Source organism: Chiloscyllium plagiosum, unplaced genomic scaffold (assembly GCF_037043375.1).
Source record: "Chiloscyllium plagiosum isolate Xiang-an unplaced genomic scaffold, Cpla_swu_hap1 HiC_scaffold_20, whole genome shotgun sequence".
In the NCBI taxonomy this organism is placed as follows: domain Eukaryota; kingdom Metazoa; phylum Chordata; class Chondrichthyes; order Orectolobiformes; family Hemiscylliidae; genus Chiloscyllium; species Chiloscyllium plagiosum.
The window spans coordinates 5,483,012-5,506,717 of record NW_028270158.1 but is presented as its reverse complement, the minus strand read 5'-3'; the positions used below and the strand labels follow the sequence as shown (position 1 = coordinate 5,506,717).

Sequence of the window (23,706 nt, the reverse complement as noted above, 5' to 3'; positions counted from 1 at the left end):
CTAATACTGATCATCCTGCTCAATATACTTCTTAGCATGCACTCCTGCCTCCCTGCTGTCGGAAAGATGTTGTGAAACTTGAAAGGGTTCAGAAAAGATTTACAAGGATGTTGCTAAATTTGGAGGATTTGAGCTATAGGGAGAGGCTGAATAGGCTGGGTCTGTTTTCCCTGGAGCATCAGAGGCTGAGGGGTGACCTTATAGAAGTTTATAAATTCATGAGGGGCATGCATAGGATAAATAGACAAGGTCTTTTCCCTGGGGTGGGGTAGTCCAGAACTAGAGGGCATACGTTTAGGGTGGGGGGTGCAGGGGAGATGGAAAATTTAAAAGACACCTAAGGGGCAACTTTCTTTACGCAGAGGGTGATGCGTACATGGAATGAGCTGCCAGAGGAAGTGGTGGAGGCTGGTACAATTGCAACATTTAAAAGGTATCTGAATGAGTATCTGAATAGGAAGGGTTTGGAGGGAAATGGGCCAAATGTTGGCAAATGGGACGAGATTAATTTAGGATATCTGGTCAGCATGCATTGGTTGAACCGAAGGGTCTGTTTCCTTGCTGTACATCTCTATGCCCACACTGTGCTACTTATGCCCAGTGAGAAGCAGCTCTGTAACATCATCACAAGGTTACTCCAGAGTCCTTACACAACAGAATACTCCAAGGAGGCACAAATATAAAAAGGCTTATGGCCAATCGGTTTCTCAGGAGTTGTCAACTGAGATTCAATGTGTTTGTGGAGAATTCATCACATGACTTCTCCCAACACTCCAGCTTTTAGACAGCCAACTGGAAAGTGAAAAGACTCTGTACCCAATTGGATAACAGTCAAATCCTATTCTCTCCCTGCTTGCAATGTTGTTTTTTTCTTGTAAGGAGAAATATACAAAATAAAATGGCAATTAAAATAAAAACAATCAATTTGAACGTCCCTGTGGGTTTTCTCACGGGCTGCACAGAGTATGGTCCAACAGACTAATGTACCATTCCTGCTGAACGCTCCCAGGTCGATCCTAGAGAAATTCTCCCCTTTCCATTTGATGTTTGGGAGCTGCCAGGCCATCTCTGTACATGCGCATTTAGCCAGAGCTGACATCAGGAGGGAGGTGGATCCTGGCAATGGATCCAGTGAGAGGAGAGCAGTGAGGGACAGGGAGAGGCAGAGGCAGAGGCGAGCCATGGAGCTGAAGAGTCCAGTGCCAAGTGCTCTGGATAGCAGGCACTCACTGAGGAGCTATGGGGCTGTGCAGGAGACAGAGTGGAGCATAGCAGCCGTGGGCAAAGGCAAGTAGCTGCTGACCTGAGCTGGCATTCACCGTTCTCACAGGCAGCGCTTTTTGTTTTGTTTTCTGTTTGTAAAAGGGAGAGGAGCTGTGTTCTAACACCACACTCAGAGCCGGGGGCTGGGATGGCTGAGCGCAGCCTGGTCACTGCTCCCAGCGTTAGCTCCAATCCTGCCCGGTTTTCCCAGGCTGACTGCAGCCTCAGGATCAGAGCTGGCTGCGGGAGAGAGTTACACTGAAGGGAAAAATAGATGCATTACAGCCCAGCGTGGGAATGGGCAATGATAGGGATTTGCTCTTAGTCAGCCAAGCGCTGATTTGAAGTTGTTTTATTGTTGTAATAAAAAAAATGCAGAATAATGTATTTATTTACATGGATTATTTCTGCAACAAACAGAGGCTTTTCGACACCTGCTTAATACTTGGCAAAATGTGAACATTCCTTGTGGCAGCTCTTCGTTCGTTGTATCCGCACATTCAAGTTATAATGAGATTTAAAAAAACACAATTACTGCCTGCTGTGACACAGGAACTATCCAGTGGCAATGACTTTAGTTGCCGAGAGTGTCCCCTAAGATAGTTGTTTTAAGGCTGAGTGAGAACACAATGTTGATTGCATTTAACAAAACAATAAAAAAAATGTCGGGATGACCCATCAGGGCTGTCAGCACCTGTGAGGAAAATGCGGGTTCATGTTGCAGGGTTATTTATCTTGATTTCTCATAGGGAGCAAAATGTGTTCATGGAAACTTGGGAACTGGAATGACACACACACACACATTCTAATACTGAGAATGCAGAAATAGATTTCCGGTATGCTCTTCGGTGTATGAAAAAGTAAAATGACCAAAACGGGCAGCAGTGTTGAATAAGTGGAAAACATGCCTGAGTTCACAATTATTAACGTGTCAGAATCTATCACTCTCCCACTACCATGAAGAGTTAGGTGTAACCCAGGCACAATAGTTACATCACACATTATCGTTCAGTGACAATGTACAATTGTTAAGTACTGTACTCCTTGGTAGAACAGTAATAGAGTTTGACTTTAAGCTGGTGTTGATTCCTAATAGCCCTTAATTTGTAGAACAGTGAATTATTCCACATGGAATCTTAGAGTAGGATAAAAGGTCAGCACAATATCCAGGGCCGAAGGGCCTGTACTATTCTATTTTCTATGTTCTAAAAATTGCACATTTAAAATGGCCAGATGCAATGATTCCACATGCTCCGAAACAGTATAATCACAATACAGCAGAAGGAAATATTTGGTAACAAAAAAACAGAAATTGTTGGAAAAGCTCAGCAGATCTGGCAGCATCTGAGCTCTGAGGAAGGGTCACTGGACCTGAAATGTTAACTCTGATTTCTCTCCATGCTGCCAGACCTGCTGAGCTTTTCCAGTAATTTCTGTTTTTTTGTTTGATTTACAGCATCCACAGTTCTTTTGATTTTTGTGAAATATTTGATAACTGTGTCACAAAGGAGCATTGTGTTTATTTGTATGAAATGGAATGTAATGCAAGTTTAATTTATTTTTTAAAAAGTGGGTGTGCTTGATATATTACTCACATAATTTAACTTGTGATTGAGTTCTGACATTGGATGTCACCTGGCAATAGATCCATCTGTAACTTTCTCAAAAACCCATTCAGATAGAATTAAGCATAAAGCCGTATGAACACAGTATATTTGCCTGAGATGATTTTGTTTACATGTCCCTCTCTTGTACATTTTTGATTTCTGTTAAATAATTGTAGCTTTAAGAGTGAATGATTTCTGTTATCTGTTTCCCTGAAATGGTTTGCAGGATTGGATCATGCTGCATGCTGTGACTGATAATGACCAATTGTTTCATGCAATCAGTCTGGATCAAATGAAAAATTCTGTGCAAGTCTCATTTTGGAACAGAATGTGAAAATGCACTGAACGGAATTGTAGGTTTGATGCAGTTTCATCTTGGACAAAAATTTGCTTTCTTTTAACATTTTGATGTAAAATGTACATTTTGCTGTCTGGATATTTGAAACAGAAACAGAAACATTGGAAGTATACGGCGCAGAGAGAGGCCATTTGAGCTGATCAATAATGAGTAATCCAGCCTTATGCCACTTCCAGCTGTCGCTATGTAACCCTGCAGGTTATGACCCTTTTAAGAACATGTCCAAGCTTTTTTTTTTGACTAAGTGCCATGATTGTTTCCGTCTGTAGCTTTCTTTGACGCTATGAATTCCAGCTCTCTGTCCACCATTGAGATCTTCACAAAACCTAAATGAAATTTTACAGCCTTTTACTAAGTTAGCTGTGTTGGCTGGTGCCTGAATTTAGACAGTGGTTTCGATTCCAACTCCAACCAAGTTAGACATGGACCCTGCCCCTAACCACGAAGAGCATCAAGAATAGCTTCGTCCCCACTGTTATTAGACTTTTGAACAGACACCTCCAATATAATTCTGATCTCTCTCTCTGCACTTTCTCTGTGACTGTAACACTGTAGTCTGCACTCTGTTCTGCTACTCTGATGCACTTTGTATGGTACAATCTGCCTTTATAGCACTCAAAACAGCACTTTGCACTGTAGCTCAGTACATATGACAACAATAAATCAAACTCAAATTCAAACCCTTGATGGCAAAAATGAGGACTGCAGATGCTGGAAGTCAGAGTCTAGATTAGAGTGGTGCAGGGAAAGGACAGCAGGTCAAGCAGCATCCAAGGGGCAGGAAAATCAACATTTTGGGCAAAAGCCTTTCATCGGGAATGAAGCCCTGATGAAGGGCTTTTGCCCGAAATGTTGATTTTCCTACTCCTTCCAACCCTTGATGTCCATCAACTGATAAAGATTATATCTAACTCTGTCTTAAATATGCAGAAGGAATATAGGTACAGATGGAGTGCCACACTGTCAGAGGTGCTGTCTTTTTGAGTGATCAAGGTCCAATCTGCTCCTTCAGGCTGATATAGAAGACCCTACAATCCTATTTCTATGTGGAAACAGATCGGTTTTCCTTGGTGTCCAAACCAATATTAAACTCTCAACTACCATCACCAGAAAACCAAATTTTTCATCTTTACTCATTGGTGGAACATTCCAAGATCTTCAAAGGTGGAAGATTTCCTTCTAACACTGATAATATATCACAGGAAAACTAGAATATTATCGCGAGTTACTTGGTGTTTTTAATCTTGTGTTTTCTGCCGTGACTGTCTTCCGAATAGATAGTATAATTGTTCCTGATATAGATGTTAGCCATTTCTGATTTATCTTACCCAATCAGACAGGGTCAGTCTGCAGTTGTGTGGTGAATCAGGTGAAGGACTCTTTGAATTCAAGTAATGTAACTGAATGGTTATTTCCCGTACAACTGCTACAAAGTCCATAGGGGTCTACAGCATGGGAAAAGGCCCTTCTGCCCATTGCATCAATGTTAAAAACAAGTTCCAAACTATACCCTTTTCTAGGAGAAAGTGAGGACTGAAGATGCTGGAGATCAGAGCTGAAATATGTGTTGCTGGAAAAGCGCAGCAGGTCAGGCAGCATCCAAGGAGCAGGAGAATCGACGTTTTGGGCATAAGCCCTTCTTCAGAAATGAGGAAGGAGTGCCAAGTAGGCTAAGATAAAAGGTAGGGAGGAAGGACTTGGGGGAGGGGTGTTGGGAATGCGATAGGTGGCAGGAGGTTAAGGTGAGGGTTATAGGCCGGAGAGGGGGTGGGGGCAGAGAGGTCGGGAAGAAGATTGCGGGTCAAGAAGGCGTTGCTGAGTCCGAGGGTTGGGATGAGATAAGGTGGGGGGAGGGGAAATGAGGAAGCTGGAGAAATCTGCATTCATCCCTTGTGGTTGGAGGGTTCCTAGGCGGAAGATGAGGCGCTCTTCCTCCAGGTGTCGTGTTGCCATGGTCTGGCGATGGAGGAGGCCAAGGACCTCCATGTTCTTGGCGGAGTGGGAGGGGGAGTTAAAGTGTTCAGCCACGGGGTGGTTGGGTTGGTTGGTCCGGGTGTCCCAGAGGTGTTTTCTGAAACGTTCCGCAAGTAGGCGACCTGTCTCCCCAATGTAGAGGAGGCCACATTGGGTGCAGCGGATGCAGTAAATGATGTGTGTGGAGGTGCAGGTGAATTTGTGACGGATATGGAAGGATCCCTTGGGGCCTTGGAGGGAAGTGAGGGGGGAGGTGTGGGCACAAGTTTTGCATTTCTTGCGGTTGCAAGGAAAGGTGCCGGGAGTGGAGGTTGGGTTGGTGGAGGGGTGTGGACCTGATGAGGGAGTCGCGGAGAGAGTGGTCTTTCCAGAAGGCTGATAGGGGTGGGGAGGGAAATATATCCTTGGTGGTGGGGTCTGTTTGGAGGTGGTGGAAATGACGAAGGATGATACGATGTATCTGGAGGTTGGTGGGGTGGTAGGTGAGGACCAGTGGGGTTCTGTCCTCCTCTTTAACTCCCCCTCCCACTCTGCCAAGGACATGCAGGTCCTTGGCCTCCTCCATCACCAGACCATGGCAACACGACGCCTGGAGGAAGAGTGCATCATCTTCCGCTAGGAAACCTCCAACCACAAGGGATGAATGCAGATTTCTCCACCTTCCGCATTTCCCCTCCCCCCATCTTATCTCATCCCAACCCTCGGACTTAGCACCGCCTTCTTGACCCGCAATCTTCTTCCCGATTTCTCTGCTCCCATCCCCTCTCCGGCCTATAACCCTCACCTTAACCTCCTTCCACCTATCGCATTCCCAACGCCCCTCCCCCAAGTCCCTCCTCACTACCTTTTATCTTAGCCTGCTTGGCACACCTTCCTCATTTCTGAAGAAGGGCTTATGCCCAAAATGTCGATTCTCCTGCTCCTTGGATGCTGCCTGACCTGCTGCGCTTTTCCAGCAACACATTTTTCAGCTATACCCTTTTCCAGTCTTGGCATTACCTGTGATGAAGGTTCCTACCTCTCCCACCCTCACAGACAGCGAGCGCCAGATCCCCTTTGCCCTCTGAAAACGTCTTTCCTCACATCCTCTCGAAACCTTTTGCCCCTTACTTTAAGTCTATCGATATGTTGCAAAGGGTATGTTTTCCTACTGAGAGGTAGAACATGTAACTTGCTGTGGAGCAACATATCGATGAGCTACATACTTTTAGAGAGTCCCACAGTGTGGAGACAGGCCCTTTAGCCCAAACTGGTCCTTGCTGACCAAAATGTCCATCCACACTATCCCCATTTCCCTGCACTTGGCCCATATCCTTCTAAACCTTTCCTATCCATTGTCCAAATGCCTTTTAAATGTTGTTAATGTACCTGTCTCAACTACTTCCATTGGCAGCTCATTCCATATGCTTACCACTCTCTGTGTAAAAAAAGTTGCCCCTCAGGTTCCCTTTTATTCTTTCCCCATTAATCCTAAATTGATGCCCTCTAGTCCTTGATTCCTGCAAAAAAGACCATAACACCATTAAACCATAAGATATCAGAGCAGAAATTAGGTCATTTATCCCATTGAGTCTTCTACGTCATTCAATCATAGTAGACATGTAGGAGGCTGGGAGAACACAGCAAGGCAGGCAGCATCAGGAGGGACAGGCAGGAGGCTGGGGGAACAGAGCAAGGCAGACAGCATCAGGAAGGACAGGCAGGAGGCTGGGAGAACACAGCAAGGCAGGCAGCATCAGGAGGGACAGGCAGGAGGCTGGGGGACACAGCAAGGCAGGCAGCATCAGGAGGGACAGGCAGGAGGCTACAGGGACACAGCAAGGCAGGCAGCATCAGGGGGGACAGGCAGGAGGCTGGGAGAACACAGCAAGGCAGGCAGCATCAGGAGGGACAGGTAGGAGGCTGGGGGAACAGAGCAAGCCAGGCAGCATCAGGAGGGACAGGCAGGAGGCTGGGAGAACACAATAAGCCAGGCAGCATCAGGAGGGACAGGCAGGAGGCTGGGAGAACACAGCAAGGCAGGCAGCATCAGGAGGGACAGGCAGGAGGCTGGGGGAACACAGCAAGGCAGGCAGCATCAGGAGGGACAGGTAGGAGGCTGGGGGAACAGAGCAAGCCAGGCAGCATCAGGAGGGACAGGCAGGAGGCTGGGAGAACACAATAAGCCAGGCAGCATCAGGAGGGACAGGCAGGAGGCTGGAAGAACACAGCAAGGCAGGCAGCATCAGGAGGGACAGACAGGAGGCTGGGAGAACACAGCAAGGCAGGCAGCATCAGGAGGGACAGGCAGGAGGCTGGAAGAACACAGCAAGGCAGGCAGCATCAGGAGGGACAGGCAGGAGGCTGGGAGAACACAGCAAGGCAGGCAGCATCAGGAGGGACAGGCAGGAGGCTGGGAGAACACAGCAAGGCAGGCAGCATCAGGAGGGACAGGCAGGAGGCTGGGAGAACACAGCAAGGCAGGCAGCATCAGGAGGTGGAGAAGTTGACGTTTTGGGTGTAACCCTTCTTCAGGACTGGGGGTGGGTGTAAGGGGAGCTGCAGATAAAGGGGGTAGTGGGGGCAGGGTGGTGAAGTGGCCATTCAATCATGGCTGATAAGTTTCTCAACCCCATTCTCCTGCTTTCTCCCTGTAACCATTGGTCCCCTTGATACTCAAGAGCCTATCTATCACCATCTTTAATATACTCAGTGACTTGGCCTCCACAGTCTTCTATTCTACACATTCACCACTCTCTGGCTGAAGACGTTTCTCCTTATCTCCATTCTAAAAGGTCTTCCCTTTACTCTAAGGCTATAAGACCATAAGACATAGGAGCAGAAATTAAGCCATTCAGCCTATTGAGTCTGCTCTGCCATTCAATCATGGCTAATTAGTTTCTAATAAGACTGAGTGCATTCACCCTATCCATGCCTCTCATGATCTTGTACACTTCCATAGGACCCCCCTTCAGTCTCCTACACTGTAATGAAAAATGTCCTCGCTCGTCCAACCTCTCCCAAGAACTCAGTCCCTTGAATGCTGGCAACATGTAAATTTCTTCTGCACTGTTTCCAGTTTAATAACATCCTTCCTTTAGCGAGGTAACCAGAACTGAACACAATTCTCCAAGCACGGCCTCACCAATGTCCTGTACAACTGCAGCATAACTTCCCAACTTCGATACTCAATGCCCTGACTGATTTCTTACCAACTCAGCAGATGCTGATGGAAATGGTGCACGTGGGTATTGGAGGGAAAGCAGGAGATTGGTCCTGGGTAACAACGCTCGTTTAAAGAGCTGATGCAAACACAATGGGCTGAATGGCCTCCTGTAACAATTTGTGGTTCTGTGCTAAACTGGAATTGAAAAACAAGAGATAATTTCATTTTAAAGTTTGCAGATGGCATAAATGTAGAAGGTAGTGAGGAAAGCAGTCACTGACATCAAGGCCGCAAATGTAGAGTTGAAGCAGGAAGACACAGGGGATGTGAAGTTTAATGCAAGGAAGTATGAATTAATTAGATGTGGTTGGAAAAGTGTGCAGAGGTGATAGAAACTAGCTGGTGCAATTCCAAAGATAGTGCCACGCCAAAGAGAACTGGTGGAGAAATCTTTGAAGGTGGCACGTAATATTGAAAAGTTAACACATGGAATTTGTGCGATAAAGTTTAAATGCAAGAGCATTGTGGCTAAACTAGCCTTAGTAGGTTTACTGTAGCCAGTTTGAGAGGTCCTACTGCAGGAAGGATGCCAGAAAAGGGCTCAGTGGAGATTCACCAGAATGGCACCAGGATGAGGGCTTCAGTTATGGGAAAAGACTGGCATTTTCCCAAATGGAAAAGAAAGGGAAGTTTGATGACACTCAAAAGCATGAGGAGTTTGATAGCGTAAAGAAGGAGAAAGTGATTCCAGAGGACTAAAGGTAATGGACAAAAGAAATAGAGACAAACAGGAGGGAAAAAGATACGTTAATTACCAAGTGTCTGTTATCGAATGGAATGCACTGCCAACAGGAGTGATAAATTAGATTAAAAACCAAAAGAATCGCAGAAGCTGTAAATCAGAAACAAAAACAGAATTGCTGGAAAAGCTCAACAGGTCTGGCTGCATTTGTAGAGAGAAATCAGAGTTAACATTTCTGGTCGCGTTCTGACGAAGGGTCACTTGACCTGAAATGTTAACTCTGATTTCTCTCCACAGGTGCTGAGCTTTTCCAATAACTTCTGATCTTGGTTCTAATAAAGTAAATTCTCTGATGACTGAGAAAAACAAAATTGTTTTGGTGTTTATGAAGGAAGTATGTGAAGACTGAAGGGGAAGAGTAGGGGAGTGGAGCTGATTGGATTTTTGAAGAGCAGGCACAGAGGCGATGGACCGAATGGCTCTATTCTGTGCTGTCCGAATCCACAAGGTCAGATGTAAATACAACTTGAAGCACAATCTCTGTTTACCAGCAGCAATGCATTGACTGTAACCCAAGTGTGTGGGAGCTGGGCCATCCAGGTTTTGAGAATCTGGAGAAGACTGGGGAATTGGGAAAAGAGGGGGAGTAATGATATTAATTAAGCTGCAGAATTACTGCTGAACAAAGCAGTGATCTCAGTGAGGCTGATGAGTAATTACGACAATGTAGGCAAAACTAAAAAAAAAGTTGAAGATGCAAGACTCTGCCAGAATTTGTCTCCTGATTTTGTTAGTGGGAACGTAATACAATATAAAGATATATAATGCAGACACAGAGTCGGAGATCATGTAACAAAATCAAAGCTCTTGTCATTTTTACATGAATTGTGAGAGGCAGATCAGTTTTTTATTTGTTTATAGGATGTGGGCAAATCTTGATGAGCTGAGAAGTAACTTGGCCAGAGTCCTACAGCATGGAAACAGATCCTTCGGTCCAACCAGTCCATGCCGACATTGTTCCCGAACTATACTATCCCACCTGCCTGTTCCTGGCCCAAATCCTTCGAAACCTTTCCTATTCATGTACTTATCCAAATGTCTTTTAAATGTTGTAACAGTGTTCGCATTCATCACTTCCTTAGGAAGTTCATTTCACACACAAACCACTCTGTGTAAAACAAATTGCCCCTCATGTCTTTTGTAAATTTTTCTCCTCTCACCTTAAAAGGGTAGCACGGGTGGCTCAGTGGTTAGCACTGCTGCCTCACAGCACCAGGGTCCCAGGTTCGATTCCAGCCTCGGGCAACTGTCTGTGTGGAGTTTGCACATTCTCCCCGTGGATGCGTGGGTTTCCTCCGGGTGCTCCGGTTTCCTCCCACAGTCCAAAGATGTGCAGGTCAGGTGAATTTGTCGTGCTAAATTGCCCATAGTATTAGGTGCATTAGTCAGAGGGAAATGGGTCTGGGTAGGTTACTCTTCAGAGGGTCTGGTTGGTCCTAAGGGCCTGTTTCCACACTGTAGGGAATCTAATCTAATCTTAAAAATACACCCTGTAAACTAGGCATTAATGTAAGCTTACAGCCAAACAAGAGGAAGAATGTTTTGCTAAGTCCAAAATGTTCCTGATGTAGGGCTTACGCTCGAAACATTGACTCTCCTACTCCTTGGATGTGCTTTTGCAGCACCACACTCTCCACTCTGATCTCCAGCATCTGCAGCCCTCACTTTCTCCTCAGTACGAAACATACATCCAAGAGACAAAGGCTCCATTTGTTTGATTAAACAATCACGCTGAGAAGAGGGGTTGAGAGACAGTAGCAAGCTTAAAGACAAATGCAGTAAAAAGTATAAATGCAGGAGAATAAAGCAAAGAACCGCGGATGCTGGAAACAAAAACAACAATTGCTGGAGAAACTCAACAGATCTGGCAGCATATGTGAAGAAAAAAGACATAACATTTCAAGTACAGTGACTTTTCCACAGAACTCAGAACTTCTGAAGAAGGGTCACTGGACTTGGATGGGTTTATGAACAGGAAGGTTTGGAGGGATATGGGCTGGGGTGCTGGCAGGTGGGACTAGATTGGGTTTGGATATCTGGTCAGCATGGATGGGCTGGACCGAAGGGTCTGTTTCCATGCTGTACATCTCTATGACTCAAAATGTTGACTCTGCTTTCTCTCCAGAGATGCTCTGCCAGACCTCCTGAGTTTCCCCAGCAATTTTGTTTGTTAGAAATGGACTGGGAGAGTGATATAAAGGAATACGGGTTACAAAGAAAGTAATAAGATGTGCAATAAATAAAAACTGAACAACTGGGTTCTGCGCAAGAGGTTATCAACGAGAATGTGAGTGCCTGGATTTGGAAAATGTTGAAATTCAGAAGTATGAGAGTGAAATTTCAGTTGTATACAAAGTAAGGGCTGTTTTCCTTGGAGCATTGGAGGCTGAGAGGTGACCTGCTAAGAGGTTTATAAAATCATGAGGGGCATGGATAGGATAAGTAGACAAAGTCTTTCCCCTGGGGTGGGGGAAATCCAGAACTAAAGGGCATAGGTTTAGGGTGAGAGGGGAAAGATATAAAAGAGACCTAAGGGCAACTTTTTCATGCAGAGGGTAGTGTCTGTATGGAATGATCTGCCAGAGGATGTGGTGGAGGCTGGTACAATTGCAACATTTAAAAGGCATCTGGATGGGTATATGAATAGGAAGGGTTGGGAGGGAAATGGGCCGGGTGCTGGCAGGTGGGACTAGATTGGGTTGAGATATCTGGTTGGCATGAACGGGTTGGACCGAAGGGTCTGTTTCCGTGATATATATCCCTTTGGCTCTCTGATTCTATGTTGGAGTAACTCAGCAAGTCTGGCAGCCTCTGTAGAAAGAGAAGTAGTTTACGTTTTGAGTCTGATATGGCTATTCTTCAACTGAACTTGAAACTTTAATTCTGTCCTTCTCTCTCCTCAGATGCTGCCAGACCTGCTGAGTTTTTCCAATATTTTTAAAATTTTATTTCAGATTTCCAGCACCTGCAATGTTTTGCTTTTTATCAAAGCACTTGGTTCAGTTTTGATGCTGAATCTCAGGAAAGGCTTACTGGCTGTGGCAACAACACGTGGCAGATTCGTAGAATCGCTGTTGGTATTTTTGAGTTAAATCAGAAAGCTAAGTTTCAGAAACTCTATTCTTTTGAATTTAGATATATGTGATATGATCTAATTGAGGTATTATACAATGATTTTGGAGATTCCACAGGTTTAATTCAAACAGCTACTTCCTCCACTACTGAAATCAGGAACCAAAGTGCCATATCTTAAAAATTAGAGCTAACTGTTCTTCTGAAATATCTTGTAGCTGTTAATGGTGCTATGTAAATGCAGAGTATTGCCGTTGGAAATCTGGCTGGGAATTTCTGATTTTTTTTTCCAAAGTGGGATAGCTGACTCTGTACCAGTCACACGATACCAGGTTATAGTCCAACAGGTTTATTCAAAATCACAAGCTTTTGGAGCACTGCTCCTTCATCAGGTGAACCTGTAAAAGCTTGTAATTTCAAAATAAACCTGTTGGACTGTATCCTGGTGTCATGTGACTTCTGACTTTGTCCGCCTCAGTCCAATACTGGCACCTCCATATAATGCACAGGATGCACATCCACAGGGAAAGGGAAAACTCAGGGGATCTTGTGAAAAATCAGGCTCTTAACTGGTTACTCAGGAAGCTTTTTGGTGCGTAATCTCGTGGAAACTTGATGTCCTGTTCCTGCCTGCTAGCCAATCAGAGGCTTTCAGCAGCCGTCTCCCTAAACCCCATCTGATTTCCCTTGTCAGCCCCCAGATAGGGGCAGAGAGAGTCCCCCCCTCCTCTCCCAGCCCTCCATGACCAACCCTGTAGACAGGCCGATCTCTTCAGCTGCTCAGGAAGGCTGCCTCTGCCCTTGTTGAGAATAGAGTTAATCACAGAAGCCCTCAAGTGGTCATTAGCTGACAACTTAAAAGCCTCAATTGGTGGTAGGTCAGGGGTATCTGGTAGGTCACTGTATCAGAGTGACACAATGGCTCAATGGTTAGCACTGCTGCCTCTCAGCACCAGGGAGCCGGGTTCAATTCCACCATCGGGCAACTGTCTGTGTGGAGTTTGCATGTTCTTCCCGTGTCTGCGTGGGTTTCCTCCGGGTGCTCCGGTTTCCTCCCACAGTCCAAAGATGTGCAGGTCAGGTGAATTGGCCATGCTAAATTGCCCATAATTCAGGGATGTGCAGGCTAGGTACATTAGTCAGGGGTAAATATAGGCTAGGAATGTGTTGCTGGAAAAGCGCAGCAGGTCAGGCTAAATATAGGCTAGTAGGGTAGGGGAAAAAGTCTGGGTGCGGTACTCTTCAGACAGTTGTTGTGGACTTATTGGGCCGAAGGGCCAATTCCATAGTGTAAGGATTCTATCTCCTCAATGCCAACTGTCTCGATTTATCTTCCCCTCTTGCCACCTTCTCTGTCACCTCTCGGTTGGGGAAAGATTTACCCTGACACCCCAGATGAGGGTATTCGGGCACCTGTAGTAAAGACAGGTACGTACAGGAATGGGGAGGTGATGGGCTAGTGGCATTATCGCTAGACTATTAATCCATGAAACTCAGCTAATGTTCTGGGGACCCGGGTTCAAATTCCACCATGGCAGATGGTAGAATTTGAATTCAATAAAGCGAAAAAGGAATCTGGAATTAAAAACCTAATGATGACCAAGAGTTAATTATCAGGAAAAACTCCATCTGGATCACTAATGTCCTTTGGGGGGGAAACTGCCGTCCTTACCGGGTCTGGCCTACACATGACTCCAGACCCACAGTAATGGGGTTGATTCTTAACTCCCCTCTGGGCAATCAGGTATGGGCAATAAATGCTGGCCGAGCCAGCGATGTCCTCATCCTGTGACTGAATTACAAAAATCTCCAACATGACCAGACTCAAGAGGCTAAATTTTCCTATTTGAGATTTATTTAGGTTAAGTCATATCATGTGCTTTCAGATTACCCACCAATTTCTTCCCAATCATTTCTCAAATGATATAATTTCATTGCAAATAATTAATACTATTTTGGTTTCACTTTAATGTCTGAAATTGTGAAGGTTGCTTGTTACAGTAAAACATGATGTAAAATTTATTTACCATTGACCTTTGTTATTTTATTGTGGGTTTCTGTGGAGGTATAATTTTAAGAATGTTGCTGCTGTGGTAGTTTGTAAGTAAGTGTCATTACAAATAGGGATGACTATTTTGGCATCAAATGACAATGTATTACCTGTTCTATAAATTCTCCATTTTTGTGTGCATGGTAAATTTGAGTTTTGTTTTATGCACTGCTACAATCCCAGTGGATAAGGCAAATCCCAGAACGAAACCCTGGCTTCATAGACTTGGTTTTTTTTTTGCAGTTGGTTAATGTGGTGGTTAGGCACTGTAACTTACTCACATGAGGCTGCCAAGTTCTTAACAAGGGAACATTTTATTTTTGCACAAAAGAAGTAAACAAAGCTGTATATGGTGTGTCCAAAAGCCTGAAAGATATTAACACAAGCATGAAAACAAATGTTCAAGTTGTTTTCCAATGTGATCTGCTGCAAAGATTCAATGCAAGAGAAATATCACTTCTATTTCAGCTTTTTATTTGTCATTTGACTAACCTTTCTGGAAGGACTTCCCCTTGGACAGTTGAGATTGTTTGTTTATGATTTCTTTCTATGTCAATTGGTGTGAACCTCCCAAACCTTACATGCCTAATCTTTTATATTTTATGACCCAGAATATTTATATCCAAAGACGTCTGGTTTGGAAACTCCACAGTCGAGTGTGGGCGCTGGAAAAGCAGAGCAGGTCAGGCAGCATCCGAGGAGCAGCAGAATCAATGTTTCGGGCAAAAGCCCTTCATCAAGGGCTCCAGCATCTGCAGTCCTCACTTTCTCCTAATTGGTTGGAAACTCCACAGATGAGAATGCACTTCTGCTGAAGTGACTAGTTCCCCTAACATGTTTTTCTAAAAAAAATCTTGGTTCTCCTGCAAGGAGAAAGACTGTCATCTTCTGAGTTTGAACTTTCTATTTTGAAGTCAAAACTGAACTAATTGCTTTAATGTGTTTACTCTGCCTGTCAAAAACCCAACAGTATAAATATTTTATCCATTAGCATAAGAGTTCTCCCAGGCACTTGACTGTAGTCACATGTTTCCTTGGAAGTGATATATTTCAGTCACCGTTCCAAATTGATCTTCTGACCTTTTTTTAAAAACTTCATGGAAGTTTAATCTTCATTTTAAAATGCAAACCCAAAAATATGCTGTGTATCATACATTTTTCATTACACTACATCGTTGCAAATTAGAACAGTGGGTACTCTAGAGATTAGGTTGCAATGCCATGTCTGTTTTCTGTATTTATGTATATCTGTTTCTATCAAATACAACTTAGTTTGTTATTTCTGCTAATTGTATTTCCATACTGTATACTTAATTTTAACCTTTCACAGAGTCATACAGATGTATAGCACGAAACAGACCCTTTGGTTCAACCCGTCCATGCCTACCAGATATCCTAAATTAATGTAGTCACATTTGTCAGCACTTGACCCATATCCCTCTAAACCTGCCTATTCATATGCCCATCCAGATGCCTTTTAAATGCCTTTTAATTGTACCAGTCTCCACCACTTCCTCTGGCTGCTCATTCCATACACACACACCACCCTCTGCATGAAAAGGTTGCCCCTTAGGTCCCTTTTAAATCTTCTCTCTCTCACCCTAAACCTATGCCCTCTAGTTCTGCACTCCCCCATCCCAGGGAAAAGACCTTGTGTATTTACCCTATCCATGCCCCTCATGATTTTATAAACCTCTATAAGGTCACCCCTCAGCCTCTGATGCTCCAGGGAAAACACCCCCAGCCTAATCAACCTCTTCCTATATAATTGTTGACTTGCTTGGCGGGTTGCAGAGTTTTATTTGGCGATTAGTATTAATCTTAATTATTGTTACAACATTTATATCGTACCTGATACTGAATGTGTTCTAAAAGGTATTAGGCAGACAGATAATCTGTGTGCACTTTAATTATTAGAAAATAATCAAAAATAGTGCTACACGGTACAAAATGGAACCTTCCCATTCAGTAATTGCAGCTTTGATCGCATATGCCAGCTCCTTGAATATCAACATCTTGATTTGCTTCTATTGATCTAGCACAAAGAGAATTTACTGGGATTTAATTGCAGAAAAAAAGTGTAAATATTTTGAACTATTAATAAACAAGGTATTTCTTTACACCGTGTTTGAATCATTTCCATATGATGAGGGCAGGGATGTTTTCTATCATTTCATAATTCAGGGCACGTAGGTGTCACTGGCTAGGACATTATGGATTGCCAATCCCTGATATCCCCAGAGAACGCAGCAATGAGCAGTCTTCCTGAACGATTGCAGTCCACATAGCGTAGACGCATGGCTGAGGTGGTGGACTCAGCCTGGACAATCACAAAGGCCAACCTCCCATCTGTAGAATCCAGCTACCAGGCCCGCTGTCAAGGAAAGGCTGCCAGCATTCTCAAAGATCCATTCTACCCCAGCAATGTTTTTCGACATCCTCTACCATTGGGGAGAAGGTACAGAAGCCTGAACGCACACATACGTCGGTTTCGTAACAGTTTCTACCTAATGTTATTAGATCACTGAATGGACTCTCAAACTCTTAACATTTGTCTGGACCTGTGTTTCTGCTTTTGCCACTGTTTATCTATTATTTACTTATCCAAAGACAAAGCTTTTCACTGTGCCTCGGTACACGTGACAATAAATTCAATTCAATTCCGTTTTCGAGGAAGCCTCAGGATTTTGACCCAGTGACACTGAAGGAACAGCAATATATTTAAAATCAGGATAGTGAGTGGCTTGGAGCCAAACTTGCAGGGGGTGGTGTTCCCATGTATCTGCTCCTCTTGTCCTTCTAGATGGAAGTGGTTGTGGGTTTGAAAGATGCTGTCTAAGGATCTTTGGTGAATTTCTTCAGTGCATTTTGTAGTTGGTACATGTTGCTGCTACTGAGCGTTGGTATTGGAGGGAGTGGATGTTGAAGGTGGTGGATATGGTGCATCAATCAGGCTGCTTTGTCCTTGATGGTGTCAAGTTTCTTGAGTGTTGTTGGAGCTGTATCCATTCAGACAAGTGGGGAGTATTCTATCCCATTCCTGACTTTGAGCCTTGTCGATGGTGGACAGACTTCGTAATAACGCAAGCAAACACTGGTATTTTGTTTCCATCTTCTTGGACTCTCCCATTAACTGCAACCAGATGTCCCTCCAAATCTGTCTTTGTCTCACTTCATTCATCAAAATATTAATCAAACAACAACTCGTAAATGCAAGGCCTGAAACCTTCCAGTTCATTCTCTTTATTAAGATATGGTTTCTCACATCGAGTATTAAACATACATTATCAGTTCCCTAAAGTAAGATTTTTGAATTTATTGTGCAATGACGTATGATAACTTATACACCATTTGATCATGTCACGTTAATGAAATTCAGCCTGTATTGCAGAGAGTTATCGAATCACGTTTCCTTGATATTACAAACTCCATGAAAACCCGAACACGCTACCAAGGATATTGTTTCTTGCTTTGCATTGTGTGCCTTGTCAGCAATAATTGCATTTCTAAGATTGTATCTGTATTTCCTTTTTTATTTCTGAGCGTATTACCTGATTTCTATCAGACATTCTGTCCCAGATATGAGCTTTACACAAAGCAAGATATTTATATTGTAGAATCAGTGAATTGAAAATGCAATTGAAAAGTAGAAACAATTTTATATTCCCAAAGCAAGATTAACAATTTCAGGCCGACTTGTTAAAACATTTTATAGCCAAAGAATATCTTCATATAATATTGCCCAAAATGTTCATATAGAGTTTGCTCCTAACAGTTATTCAATTAGCATTGAAAAAAGGAGGCATAAAATAAATCATTCATCCTTTAATTGGTAACACCTTTTATGCTGTTTGAGTTTTTCAGTTTTGATTAGTGTCCTCGTTGTTTTGCACATAGTGGTCCTAGTGAGCACTTACATTCGAGAAGGCTGATAAACCGTGCATATTCTCAGAACGTCTTTTATCAAAAGAATTGTACTTGTCTGCTTCACTTACAAAGACTGATGAACTGAATGGAAAGAGACAGCTAATTAGCATCTGTAATATTTTGCCTGAACTTCAGGTCATTCACAGGACTTCATTTCCCATGAAATGCTTTTTTTTAGAAAGATTATTGATTGTTTTAAACCCAAACACACTAGGTCACGTTATACGTAGTCCAATCCCACAAACAGGGTTAATCTTTTTTGATTCTGCTGGTTGACGGTGAGATGTTGATCAGACCTTACCAGCAACAAGACTAGGCCATTTGGCCCTTCAAGCCTGATCTGCCATTCAATAAGATCATGGCTGATCCTCAACTCTACATTCCTGTGAATCCCCGATAATCTCTCATCCCCTTGGTCATCAAGAATCTTTCTGCCTCTGCCTTAAAAATATTTGAAGTTTCTACCTTTTTTTTGAGGAAGAGAATTCCAGAGACTGTCAACTCCAAGAGAGATGACATGATTCTTCATCTGTGTCTTAAACTTTTAAACAGTAGCCCCTCGCTCAACTTTCTCCCACAAGAGGAAACATCCTTTCCACACCCACCTGGTCAAGTCCTCTCAGGATTCTATGTTTAAATTCAGTCACCTCTTACTTTTCCAAACTCCAGAAGATGTGGACCTGGCCTGTCCAGCCTTTCCTCATTCCAGATGTTGGTTGAGTAAACCTTCTCTGACCCTGCTTCCAACTCATTAACATCCTTCTGTAAGTACAGTGCCTGGTGCTGTACACAATACTTTAGTTGCTATTACACCAGTGTCCTGTATAACTGAAGCATAACTCCCTACTTGTGCATCAGAACAATTTTTTGTTCCCGCTCATGTAATTAAAGGTGAGCATTTGGACAAAACTGAGATGGAGGCCTCAAAAATGGTGGTGGTTTGACAGGAAATGGTCAAGTTTCTTACAATTTGGAACGTAGTACGTGGGAACAAGACTGTCCTGCCCCAACATTCAGTCCCATCATGGCTGATTAAAGACTTAATCCCTTTCATTCACCCTATCTCCATTATCCTATACACCATGGGTAATCAGAAAGCTATCAATCTCTACCTTAAAGACTGAGCTTCCAGTGCTGTTTGTGGTAGAAAATTCCAAAGATTTGCAACCAGCTGAGGAAAATAATAATCTCTCTTCATCTCAGACCTAAGGGACATTCATCTTATTTTTAAATTGTACGCTCTGATTCTAGACTCCCCAATTAGGGGGAAACATCTTACGTGACTCTATCCTCTCTATCCTTTTAAGTGTTTTGTAACTTTCAATCAGATCACCTCTCATTCTTTAAAAGAACACCAGGCCCGATTTGTATGATCTCCCTTTGTAGGACAGTCCCACCATCCCAAGAACGGGTCTGGGTGAACCTAGGACCCAGCTGGGGGCCCGAGTATAGGTCCTTGTAGTACCCCACTACTCAAAGCCTGCCAATGTGAGAATGCCTCATTTATTCCTACTCTGTTTTCTCTCTGTTAACCAATCTTTAATCCTTGTGAATATGTTACATCCTATCCAATGTACTTTAATTTTTCTAAACGAATCCTGTGGGGACTTTAACAAAAGCCTTCTGAAAATCTAAGAAGTCACTGTCTCTATTTTTTATTGATTATGTCACGAACCTCTTCAGAAATGCATTAAGTTTGTCAAACATGGATTCTCATTCACAAATCCCTGCTGACAGTGACCAGTCAGATTATTATCATCCAGGTGTCTATTTATCCCATTTTTATAATAAATTCGACCAAGTTTCCTGATGAACGTTGTATGGCTGACAGCTCTCTAGTTCCCTGTACCCTTTCATACATAATGGGGTAACATTTACAATATTCCAGTCTGTAGAATTTTGGAAGGTAGTGCATTGACCATCTCTGTAGTCACCTCCTTCAACACCCTGGCCCCTAGACTCTCAGCTCCTGGGGATTTATCAGCTTTCAGCCCCATTATTGGCCCCATTATATTAATCAAAACCAAAGGTGCAATATGAGAGACCATGCTAGGGAATATTACTGATTGTGGTCATCTAAAGCCTCCCTTGAATATCTGATCCAGGAAGGATCGCTGTACCAAAGCAGCACTAGCCCAGTACGTTCCTCACGATGACATTACAGATCGTCATCCTGAGGTTGTTTTTCCTGATGAGGCAGCTGGGAACAGTTCAGGTCAGTTGATGCTGAATACCAAAGCACAGGAGAGCAAATGCTGAACTCCTGTAGGTTAGATTATAGTTTTAGAGGAGCTTTAGAAATGTTACAGCAAGAGTTTTTTTTTCCATTACTGTCTAACTCCTTTCCACAGTAGCCCAGGATTTCCTGCAAGGGGGTACTATTTGCTGAACTTGCTGTTACTAATTTTGGCTGGTTTTCTGAATAAAACTGTACTGTAGTGAGCTCTCAGACTCTGAATGACAGAGCAAGAGCTGAAACAATGGCATGTTATCCTATTGAATCCCTACAATGTGGAAACAGGCCAATTGGCCCAAGGAGTCCACATTGACCCTCCAAAGAGTATCCCACCCAGACCCATCCCTATTACTCTACATTTACCCCTGACTTATGCACCTAACCTACACATTCCTGAACACTATGAACAATTTAGCACGGCCAATTCACCTAACCTGCGTAACTTGCACTTTGGGAGAAAACCAGAGCACCCGGAGGAAATCCACTCAGACACAGGGAGAATGTGTAAACTCTACCCAGACAGTTGCCCGAGGCTGGAATCGAACCTGGGTCTCTGGCGCTGAGAGGCAGCAGTGCTAACCACTGATTCACCGTGCCACCCCATTTGTTGATCACTTGGAGCCATGGGGTTTGGGGAAGAAGATTTCAGCAAACAGCGGTATAATCCTCTGAGATCAGCTTTTAGAGTCGTAGGAATGTACAGCGCTGAAACAGACCCTTTGGTCCAACTTGTCCAGGCTAACCAGATATCCTAACCTAATCTAACCTAATAAACCATTTGCCAGCGTTTGGCCAATATCCCTCTAAACTCTTTTAAATATTGTATTAAACTTTGGAGTGGCACTAGAATACACATATGCCGGAAAGGTTAAGAGAAGTGAACGGATGTGCATAAATGAAAGAAGTTTGGAGATAGTGGGGAGTGCAAATGCTGGAAAGTTAGAGTGGATAAAATGTGGACTGGAAAAGCACAGCAGGTCAGACAGCATCTGAGGAGCAGGAGAGTTGATGTTTTGAGCAGGATCCTTCATCAGGACTGACTGAGTCCTGCTGTGCTTTTTCCAGCTCCACATTTTATTGATTCTAAACAAAAGAAATGACTGGACTGAGTGAAATCTGTCTCTTTTCCTTTTGTAACATGACACTGATGAACACTTGCCCTCAGAAATTGAGTCAAACACAGATAGCATCGGGGAGTACAATTTAATTTTGCCTCTTGATTGAACGTGCTGATCTTGGAACTGTATGTGCCAGGTCATCAATGCTCTTACCTTGAATTTAAATGGCTATGTTCCGATTCTGAGCTCTGTTACACAAACCACAAGATTCCCATTGGTTCTCCTTTGTGGATTGAAGCAGGATGCTATTGAAGTATCTCCCAAAAAGTTGTCAAAAACATGGGATTGATTTAAAAAAAAACAGGAGAAAGTGAGGACTGCAGATGCTGGAGATCAGAGTCGAGAGTGTGGTGCTGGAAAAGCACAGCAGGTCAGGCAGCATCCAAGGAGCAGGAGAGTTGACATTTCAGTCATGAGTCCTTTGTCAGGAAGGATGCAAGGCTTATGCCTGAAACATCGATTCTCCTGCTCCTCAGATGTTGCCTGACCTGCTGTGCTTTTCCAGCACCACACTCTCGACTTTTTAAAAAAACCCCATCTGACCCTCCTGAATGGAGCAGATGAGCTCATGGTAAAAGATTGTAATGTGACCTTAATTTAAAAAGAAAGGCAACAATTACCCTGGTGAAAATCAGGCAGAAATCATACTCCATGTATGAAGTTTGGGATGGATTTGATGCCTACACTATAAAAACAGCGTTGTAGAATTTAAGTTGCATGTGATTTGTAGCATCTCAACCTAGTAAAACTGGCTTCATTTAACAGGTAATTTGAGAGCTTCATTTATAATGTAACAGGGCGAGAAAAAGACTGTCTCAATCCAATAGTAATTTATTTTGCTCAAGTCATTTGACATTTATTTAAAGAAGGAGATGTACTGTTTGCAGCTGAATAGATGCTGACTGGTGAATGTGATTGGATTTGTTGTCAGTCAACATTAGAGAGCTGCTGGCACATGTCAGTTGTATTCAAGGTTGGTTGGATTGATGGGAATGGCTTGTTTTGTTTGTTCTGACTTTGCCAATGTCTCCTACCTCGCAGATCACCTCGACATCGTCTCGATGGCCGACTTGACCATGACCCCAGATGAAATTGAAATGGAAATGGTACGGATCCAGCGACTTCGAGAGGTGTTGGTGAGGAGGGAATCAGAACTGCGCTTCATGTAGGTATTTGGACATTTAACTGGCTGTAAAACCATGTGAATAAGAGTGCGTTATTGATCCAGGTAAAATACTGCATTCAGTGCACAAAGGGATATTTGTAATATCACCAAGTTAGTAATCCCCAGTTTTAAGGGAGGATCACCAGACTTGAACCGTTAACTCTGCTTTCTCTCCACAGATGCTGCCAGACCTGCTGAGCATTTCCAGCAATTTCTGGTTTTGTTTGTGTAGCAATCCAGACATCCAGGTTAATATTTTGAAGATGCTAATTCAAACTCCACCATGGCAACTCATAGAATTTAAACTCCACTGATAAATCTAGAATATAAAAATCAATCTCAGTAATGGTGACTGTTAAGACAATAGACAATCGGTGCAGGAGTAGGCCATTCTGCCCTTCGAGCCTGCACCACCATTCAATATGATCATGGCTGATCATCCTTAATCAGTATCCTGTTCCTGCCTTATCTCCATAACCCTTGATTCCACTATCCTTGAGAGCTCTATCCAACTCTTTCTTAAATGAATCCAGAGACTGGGCCTCCACTGCCCTCTGGGGCAGAGCATTCCACACAGCCACCACTCTCTGGGTGAAGAAGTTTCTCCTCATCTCTGTCCTAAATGGTCTACCCCGTATTTTCACGCTGTGTCCTCTGGTTCGGCACTCACCCATCAGCGGAAACATGTTTCCTGCCTCCAGAGTGTCCAATCCTTTAATAATCTTATACGTCTCAATCAGATCCCCTCTCAGTCTTCTAAACTCAAGAGTATACAAGCCCAGTCGCTTCAGTCACCAGGGCCCTGTACAGCTGCAGAAGAACCTCTTTGCTTCTATACTCAATCCCTCTTGTTATGAAGGCCAGCATGCTATTAGCCTTCTTCACTACCTGCTGTACCTGCATGCTTACCTTCATTGACGGGTGTACAAGAACACCCAGATCTCTCTGCACTGCCCCTTTACCTAAATTGATTCCATTTAGGTTGTAAT

The 23,706-nt window shown here is 43.5% G+C and overlaps 1 protein-coding gene across 3 annotated transcripts in view; it reads left to right on the top strand.

Moving 5' to 3' along the window:
* The window catches only part of LOC122560898 (bMERB domain-containing protein 1-like), a 118,896-nt gene that overhangs the window by 44,470 nt on the left and 50,720 nt on the right, over positions 1-23,706 (top strand). For 2 of the 3 annotated variants that reach the window (XM_043712129.2, XM_087997610.1), the window contains exons 1-2: positions 1,157-1,287; positions 22,594-22,717. In XM_043712129.2, coding sequence (XP_043568064.1) covers positions 1,182-1,287; positions 22,594-22,717 — 230 coding nt within the window. In that variant the 5' untranslated portion in view covers positions 1,157-1,181. Of the gene's footprint in view, positions 1-1,156; positions 1,288-22,593; positions 22,718-23,706 lie in introns of those variants that run through there. The other variant, XM_087997611.1, reaches the window with a different exon arrangement.